Genomic DNA, 9595 nt, shown 5'->3' on the forward strand with positions numbered 1-9595 from the left:
AGGCAACATTGAAATATTATACCCAAACTCCAGATTGGGTGGAGGACATACTTGTGCTCACGTGCGTGTCCCAGCAAACTGTAATTTGTTTGTCTTTATTCTTCCTTTGAAGATGCACCCATGTATATGGCACTCCAACCATGTACATAGATATGCTAGGACAGCCTGACTTTGATACCTATGATCTCTCAAGTGTTCGGGGAGGTAAGTGTGAGGATACTAAGCCTTTAAGTGGGTAGAGCTTAACATAGATCCTACAGGGCAGATGAGCAGAGTCATGGCTGAAGTAGCAAGTCAGTCTGCTCTTTCTAATAGTGATTTCTAAGTTATGTAAATAGTCAGTAAAGTTTATCTTATTTTTCATCCTGAAAGTTATTCATAAAGAATGTGACAGTAAGCACAGAATCAGACATTTCGATTGATTTTGAAAATTCAGCTGCTTAAATGTCATTTCTGCTAACCAATTAATGTAAATTTGAAGACATTGATATGTGTTGATTAGTACATTACCCAAACCACAATGCATGTGCCTTTTTGAGCTGTTGAAGGAAGTGTGAAATGGCTAGCAATCTAACAAACATAAGCTACCATTTATGATTAGAAAGAAAGATTGTCTATAAGTTTAACTTTTTTCAGTCTCTATTACAGGAACTAAAACTTGAACCAAAATAGCTTTCAAAATAAGGAAGTATAACCATATAGCACAGTCTCACTATTTAAAATCTCCCTTCACCCAACTAAAATTAGTCCTGACTGATCAAAGAGTTACAGCTCAAACAATTTCAATGATCAGAAGGTTGCAGGGATGGGAAGCTGCCACCATGCCTGTCACTTTAAGATCTTAGGCAAAATCTGATAGACCCACCTCTGCTACTGTCTGTCATGCACACACATCCTTCATCCAACTCAATAGGCAACCTAGCCCAATTGAAAGCCAACCTACACATGACGCAGTCCTTTTGCACCTGAGCCTTCTGAGGAGAACGCAGGCTCTCTTAAGTATTTGGAAAACTGGAAAGAGGGAAGTTGCATATACCATGTAGAGGCAAAGAAGAGTTGCATATAACTACATGTAGAGGCAAAGGGAAGTTGCATATAACTACATGTAGAGGCAAAGAAGAGTAGAGTAGAAGAGTAAACCATAGAGTTTTCCCTCGGATGACCGTGGCCCCACCCCAAGCGTGCCCGGCGTGGCCGCATCACTTCCGGGTGACGTGGACGTTACGTACTTTGGGGGTGGGGTTCCCCCGGGGCCCAATCTGTGCCAGCGGGGAACAGGCCTCTGGGGTGGGGGTTTCCCCGCCACCCGGGGGGACTTGGGAAGCCTACTTATCAATGTTGCTAAAATGATCTCCCCCACCCCCCGCTAATGACAACTGGAAAAGGCAGTACTAGTAACTCCTCAGAGTTTTATCAGTTTTTTTATAATCATGCCCCCTTGCATGGATATGTGCTGTTTTCTGCTCTGGCTGGTGCTATATCAATTTGGTGATGCCTTTTGGAGGAGAATCCCTATCCTCCTCTCTGGGGCTTTATGATTCACTCTTGTGTTCCTGCTGTGACTAGAGACACTGCCTGAAACTTCGACATAGGAAAAGCATGGGAACCAGGGTGAGTCTCATGACAGGATAGCACTGTTAGGCAGCTAAACCCTTTCTTGTTGGCTTAAGCTGATGATTAAGGACACAAATGTGTGTTATGTATTCTTTCCACTTACACTTTGGTTTACACAGGCTGTATTTCTCCATGCAGTTGCTCTTAAAATGTTTTTGAGTACATGATCAATGAACAGTAGCTTCCTTACCCCAAGTGGCATTTTAAGAACAATTGAAATAATGGGAATAGTAGGCCTATGTGCACATGAAGCTGCCTTACGCTGATTCAAACCTCTGGTCTATCGAGATTAGCACTTTCTGCTCTTAACTGTTGGCTCTTCAGGGTCTCAGGTGGTGGTCTTTCATATCACCTGATACTTTTTAACTGGAGATACCAGGGATTGAGCCTGGGACCTTATGCTTGAAAAGCAGGTGCTCTGCCACTGAGCCATGGGCACACCCTGTCTTGTTTGCTGAGATCTGAATAATCAGATTCTCCATTATGTTTCTTCACTTATTTGTATGAAAGAGCAGTAAAGTGGAGGGAAGCAATCAGCAGGATGTGTTTGTGTGAACCAGCCCCCAAGTAAATTGATGGCAAGCAATCCTCATCCAAAACGTGTGTTTCTTTTTTGTTGTTAATCATTTAAGGTTTCCAGGATTCCCCCCCTGCCCCTCTAGTTGTTGCTGAAAGCACAAGGAGGACAATGTTTTCTTCTTCATTATGTTGTATGCTAATACACTCCTACCTATATGTATGGACTGGTAACTTCCATTTCATTGTATCTGAAGAAGTGTGTGTGCACACAAAAGCTTATACCTTGAATAGAACTCTCTTGGTCTTAAAGGTATCACTGGGCTCAAACTTTGTTCCAATGTAGATCCAGGTAATCAGCTGTGTTGGTCTGAAGCAGTAGAACAAATGTAGACCCCAGTGGCACCTTTAAGACCAACAAAGGTGTATTCAAGGTATGAGCTTTCGTGTACATGCACACTTCTTCAGATACATTGAAATGGGACGTAAGGTTCAATCTTACAGACAGGCTGAACAGTAAATCAACATGTAACATGATGAAGATGTTTTAAGATATGCAAAACCAGAATTAAATAACAAGCAAAGGTTATAAGGTCAACAGTTGTAAAGCAATAAATATGTTAAAATAAGTCTGAGACTCTCCATTCACTCCCAGAGCGTGTTCCAATGTTTTATTCTGGTTTTATTCCTACGTCTACCAGCATGTGGCAGCAGATGTTACGTGCACTGTGATGCTGCATTCTGTATCCATCCTTATATCAAAATGAATGGAAGTCGTTCAAAAGAAGTCTTTGCAAACAGACATCATGCTAACAAATTGTTGATGTTATGTTAATAATAATATAATTATCAGTGTTAATTAAAAATGAAAGCTGACAGCCGTGAGCTGCTAGCAACAACGAACAAACTGCGCTTTAAGACCAACAAAGTTTTATTCAAGCTGTAAGCTTTCGTGTATCTGAGGAAGTGTGCTTGCATATGAAAGCTTATACCTTGAATAAAACTTTGTTGAACTTAAAGGTGCCACTGGACTCAGACTTGGGTTCTGCTCCTTCAGACCAACGTGGCTACCCACCTGAATTTATCAAATTCATTGAGACTGTTTATACTGATGCCAACTTGGTTGTGTCAAAAACTCAGTTAACTTGGGAAATTTCCAGGCTCAGATTGAGGTTTACCTTTTAATGGAAGAATAAGCATAAAGACCATACCACATATTGAAAATGTAAAATGATAATTTAAAAAGGGCCCTTTAGAAGGTTGCAAAGAAGACATCTTTCTTTTTGTTTTGTTTTTTTCATTTTCAGGAATCATTGCAGGGTCACCAGCACCTCCTGAAATTATTAAGAAGATCATGAAGAAGATGAACATGTGGGAAATGGTGGTAAGTCAATTTCCATCTTTCCTTTAGTGCAATGATCTTTGGTGGACTTTCTTTGTGTGCCTCTCATGGTCAGAAATATTGTGTGAAGGTCAGGACTTCAGTGACTTAGAAGGATGTAGCTCTACTTAGGATTGCACTGTAGATCTCCCTCCCAAGGGAAGTTTGCTTCATTCTGTTTCTGGTGGTGTTTTGGCATGACCACTCCAGGCAAAATTGGAGCTTTTAGGCGCTACTTTTATTTTTGGCTTCTGTTCTTTGCTATGGGATTCTTGGGGCTTAAACAGATGAACTTTGGGAGTTCTGTGTCCAGAGATCCCTGCATTTTTATAAGCTCAGTTTTCACGTGTGCAGAAGCCTGATTTTGATTGGGGCTGTGGCATGAGGGCAGGCCTTTTAAAGCCTTCCTCCTCACTGTTTTCCTGATCTAAAATGGCCCCAAGGGGTTGCTTTGGGGACAAATGTAGGTATATCTGTATCTGTACTGGTGTGTTTCCTAAGTGGGGGAATGAGGAGATCCTTGGGGTGATTTTAGAATCTAGAAATGGTGTGTGGGGAGGGTCTGGACTGGGCCACTTCAGGCCTGATAACTTTAGACGCTCTGAGGCTCTGGAATTGCAGCTCACAGCACACATCTGCAGTGGCTCTCAGCTTGCATTCTACTGTTGTTTTGGTTTTGTTTGGATTTTAATTGCCATTGTTTGTTTTTTATTGGCTATCGTCAGGCTCCTTGGGGATGTTATAAAAGTTAGAAAGTGGGATGTAAATATTTTCATAAATAAATAAAGAATAGCATAAGGATTTGGACTCCCTATTTGATTTGTAAATTTCCACTAAAAATACCAAGTCACACATCTAGTTTGGGAAATGAATATCCAGCTGAACTCTGAAGGAATGCAGGAAATTCTAGGAACAGCAACAGATAACTTGGGGCGGGGGGACATGGGACAGATACTGTACAAATTGTCAACGTTTTGGAGAATTTTCTTGAAACTCAAGCTGAGCATTGTTTACATTTATTTTCTGGTTATACTGGACTTTTCCCCCCGTCCATCGGAATATGCTACTTCAAATTTTCATGCCTCAGTCCCATAAGGATAAGTCCTTACTAGGAAAAGTGCTTAGATGTTTTCATGCAAATCCAGCCAAGTTGGTGGCGTTCATACTTGCATTGAGCCCCCCCCCCCCCCCCCCCGCGCGGGCAGATACAAATACATACTTCTGTTTACTTTTCTTGCTTCTGAGTGTGTGAGTTTCTAATAGAGCAATCCTGGGTGGGGGGAATCATTATAGGGAGCCAACTGACCCCAACACCAGTGTAAGTATGGGTTACATTGGAACAAGGGTGGTTTATCCTGGAATAGAGCACCAGTGGCACCAAGTTCCACTGGCGCAGGAGTGCCGCAGCAGCATGCCAGCAGAGGAATGGCATGAACCCTGCTGCTGGCATAGATGTGGGCATGCCTGGGGGTGTGGAAGCAGTTAGGCAGCTTCCGAAGCATTTTCAGCATGGGAATGCATCCCTGGGCAGGCACAAAGTTGTGCCGGCAAAAATGGTGTTGCAGCCCATTGTCAGTCATTGTAACTCCACATTCACTCCCCCCCCACACACCTGCCGCCATGCCCACAGGACCCCAAACAGCTCAGGGTACTGACTCAGGTCATGCTCCCCTGCTCCAGCTGTGCTTCCCCTCAGGACCCAGTCACAGTGCCCCCCCCCCAAATGGTTTCAGGAGGATGCCCCTGAATTCTGTAGGTAGGGCATGAAAAGCTGTCTGACAGCTCCCTGCTGTGTGGACTGATGGTGAGTACACTGTCCACAACACAGACAGGGCACCTAGCACTGTGGGGCGAGCCCCTGGAAGGGTATACACCACAGGGAGAGCAAAGTACACACTTCATTGGTGAGCTCTCCCAGTTTTTGGTCCATACAGGTTCAGCTTGCCCTCTGCTGGGAGCCCAAGGGAAGCCAGGTGTAAACAGGTAAGCAAGGGTCTCAGTCCACGGCCCCCATACCTCCCCTGGGCCTACCACATTGGCAGCACGCAAGAGCGGACATGGCGTCACCACCTCCTGATGGCTCCCAGCCCCATGGTGGTATATGGCCATCACAGAAGGGGCACCAGTGAGTGCTTCACTCCCTGCCTGGGCTCAGGTGAGGAGAGACCTCTCAGCTGCTGGGGGCCACTAGGATCCCTCTGGCACCTGATGTGTTCCCACACATGCTCCCCACTCCTGATGGCCCCTGAGGTCCTTCCTCCCATGAGCTGGCAGTGATGGCATAGGGTCCCATTCCTCGGTTCAAGGAACCCTCCACATTGGCCACATCAAGTGGAGGTGGGAGGCGCTGGTGCATGGCAATGTTGTTGTGGAGCACTGTACACACTGCACACAGCCTTGCCATTGCTAGGGGTTGCATGGCTCTGCATTTCCCTGTGTAGTGGAGGCATCGGAATCACATCTTCAACTGGCCAAATGCCGGCTTTATGACTATGCGTGTTTGGTTGTGGGCTTGGTTGTAGGCTGTGTGGTCCAGCAGGTCATCTTTGGGGTACGGCATCACCAAATAGAGCAACAGAGGATACCCATGATCACCTGGAGGGAATGGCATGTTAGGTGTCAGGGGTGCTGTCTGCTACTGAATACCCACCCTGGAGATCCAAGAGGCAGTTGTGGCTGGATACTGTGTAGATCTGGGCATCATGAATGCTGTCCGGGAACTTGGCCACGAGGTCCGTGAAGGTGCCCTGGTGGTCACAGGAGGCCTGAACATTAAGGATGTAGAATTGGTGGTAGTTACAGTAGACCTGCAGGTCCTCCTGGGAGGCTATGAGGGCTATGCGTGTACAGTCAGCCCCCAGTACCTTGGAGAACCACCGAATGAAGTGAATCCTCCTCTGATGCATGCGAGGTTGGCCTCCTCAGCGAGGAAGTGAACATGCTCCTGGAGGTGTGCCAGCATGGCATCCAGGAAACCATGTAGTCAGTGGCTAGCTGAGGACTGGGAGACCTCAAGCGCCTAAGTGACTACCTCCTGAAAGGATCTGGTGGCCAGGAACCTCAGGGATATCAGGATCTTCTGCAAGACTGGGATGGCACAGAGAGCAGGGGCTTGGCCCTGGAGGGCTTGCCCGAGCTCCTTGCAGGGGAGCTAGACGGTCGCTCTGTCTAGGCGAGACCAATCAAGGCAGGTTGGTGGTGAAGCATGTGAGCATTGCACTCGCCACCACCAGGAGCAGCTCAGCAACCTCCCGCTGCCGTGCCTTCTGACGCATAGCAGCAGGACAGGTGTCTGTGCTGGGATATGCTGTCCGGACAGAGATGCCTACTCTGAAGAGCTGGAGCGATTCCTTCAGGCCCGCTCGGAAGCGTCTCCAAGCCTTCATGGCCAAAGGTGCTCCCTATGAGCGTGCGGTGGGGGAGGGTCTGCCAAGGGCAGAGGCCGTCACGTGGTGGGGTGGCCATGGCATGGAGGTTTTGTGTGGTGAGTGCCATGGCCGCTGCAACCACCTGGCCCCAGCTGTGGGTCCTGATCCTGTTGCCCACCATCTTGCACCGACCCCACTTCCCTGACCTATGCCCCTCCACTCTGCATGTGATCTGCAGGGTGGGGATGCTGCTGCGGGCCTCTGAGAGCAGCAACAAGGGCCCAGTAGCAGCCAGAGCACCCCGGTGCCAACCCCCGCCCCCACAGAGGAGGGTGACTCCACCATTGCCATGCCCCCATATCCACAGCCAGGGCACACCCATGACATCCCCCAGGGCCTCTCGCCAAGGATCCTGCCCCCACATGCCTAGCAAGGAGGAGATGGAGCTGAGCAACGTGGAGGTGGACCAGAACAGCCAGGCTCCCCGGCTGGGAGGTGAGGCACCTCCAGGGGGGGAGTGGGTGTACAGCCTCAGTGGTCACCTGGGAGCTCCCCTTGACTGCTGCATTTCCCCCCTGTGCCCAGGTCCTGATTGACGTTTGCAGCTGATGTGGTGGAACAACTATGCACCCGAGCAGATGCATGGCAATGGCAGTCTCTGTGGTCTTGTGGACGCTTGGCATCCCAGAGTCCCTGGCACCTGGGGAGGAGGGCAGGGTCAGTGTCTTCGGATGACAGCTGCTGTGTCCCCGCAAACATGGGGGGGGGGGCAGCTGGGCTGTGGCAGCTGTACCTGGGCTAGATGTTGTAGATGCTGGTGGCCCAGAGGAAAGATACTGGCTGTTTACCACAAGGCCATGTCTGGCATAGCCCATCCCGCCCACCCTTTCCTCCATGTGGGCAGCCATCAAGAGGGAATGGCTGGAGAGCCATTGCAGGTGACAGGAAGCCTGTTTGAGGGGGCAGCTATGGATGGAGGGGCTGGCAGCCTCTGTGATGGTGGCTGCTGGACATCTGGAGGAGATTCTTGCCCTATCAGGGGATGCGGGTGAGGGATAGGGGTGCATCAAGAGGCTGCTGGGGGACCTGTCTGAGACTCTCCGGGGGCCCAGCACCCACTGCCCCTCCTCCTGCAGTGCTTCCGGGTGTGTGTGTGTGTTGAATGTGGGTTAGCATGGGAATACCCTCAGCATCGTGGACGCCTGTCCGGGTGCTGTGACCATAGGTGAGTGGAGGGTACCCACAAATCCACATTCTTGTCCCTCGTCACCTTAACCAAGAGGGTTTCCATATAAATGTGTGCATTGCCTCATAGTCCTGTGCCATTAGTAATGGGGAGCTCTCCGTGTTCAGGGATTGCTAGCACCTGGCCTAGCGGGTACTGGGCTAGCATATCTATAGGCCTGGTAAATTCTCTGGCTCCCACCTATTTGAGTGGCAACTATAGGATGACTCAAAGGCAAAAGAGAATGAAAAAATCGTTGGTTTCTCCTAATGGCATTTATGGTTCTGTGGCATAATACCTGTGAGAAGTTAGCTGGTAAATATTACACATGCTTCTTCATCTTAGGCCAGACACTGTCTATCAGCCTAGCCTACATTACAGGGTTGTTGTGAGGGTAAAATGGAAGAGGGGAGTACCATGGGGGAAAGGCAGGATAAAAATGAACTAGATAGATGGATGACTGTACACAAAGTCCACTGCACTGGGATCCTACAATTAATATTGGAGTTGCACAACAATCATCACATAGTTCACACATCACCACCTTCTGTAGACAGAGCCATGAATATTAGTGCAGGGTCTTGGGAGGCATTATGCTATACACTACCACCACCACCAACAGCGTGGGTAAAAACTGGGTAAGAGGATGGCCCTTGAAGATCTGCCATGATACCGCGCTGGGTGGGTACCACTGGACTGGCTGTGTACCAGCTACAGGACACTATCTACCTCCAATGAAAGATCTGGCATTTACCGTTGGAAAACCATCTGGTTCTTTATTGAGCACCTTATTTTTGTGATTCGATAATTTTATTCTGTTTTAAGCTTGTTTTATATGTGGGCATTGTTGCCCTCTTGTAAGTCGCCCTGAGCCCGCTCGCGGGGAGGGCGGGGTAAAAATACTAATATAAAAAAATAGAATCATAGCATTGGAAGGGACCTCCAGGGTCATCTAGTTCAACCCCCTGCACAAGGCAGGAAATTCACAAATTCCTCCCCCTCCACATCTGCAGTGACCACTGTTCCACGACCAGAAGATGACAGAAAACCTCCAGGATCCCCGGCCAAACCGGCCTGGAGAAAAGTTGCTTCCTAACCCCAAAGTGGCCATCAGCATTTCCCTGGGCATGTAAGAAAGGGCCACGAGAACTAAGCACTGAGGCAACCCTTCCTGCCCTCCCTCTCATGAGCTGCCTATATATATAACTCAGGGTTATAGATATATAACTCAAAGTTGCTATTCTGACATACCATACAGCTTCTAGCAAGCTTGAATACCACACACAACTTTTCTCAGTGCAATGTTAATATTGTACAACATGTATGAATGCGGTACCATATTGTTTGGGTCCTTTGGGGCATGTTTGTGTCATTCGTGCCGTTTCTATTTGCAGCCCTCAGGCAATTGCTTGCAGTAGGGATGTGCTGTACTCCCACACTGATTACTGATGCTTGCATATTGCATAACTGCGCAGCCCCCAGAGTACCTAT

At 48.1% G+C, this 9595-nt stretch overlaps 1 protein-coding gene across 1 annotated transcript in view; it reads left to right on the forward strand.

Moving 5' to 3' along the window:
• Window positions 1-9595, forward strand: part of ACSF2 (acyl-CoA synthetase family member 2) — a 103539-nt gene that overhangs the window by 46530 nt on the left and 47414 nt on the right. Inside the window, exons 9-10 of the mRNA XM_015410737.1 lie at window positions 113-204; window positions 3438-3514. Coding sequence (XP_015266223.1) covers window positions 113-204; window positions 3438-3514 — 169 coding nt within the window. The remainder of the gene's footprint in view (window positions 1-112; window positions 205-3437; window positions 3515-9595) is intronic.

Source organism: Gekko japonicus, unplaced genomic scaffold (genome assembly GCF_001447785.1).
Source record: "Gekko japonicus isolate JY-2015 unplaced genomic scaffold, Gekko_japonicus_V1.1 scaffold15, whole genome shotgun sequence".
In the NCBI taxonomy this organism is placed as follows: Eukaryota; Metazoa; Chordata; class Lepidosauria; order Squamata; family Gekkonidae; genus Gekko; species Gekko japonicus.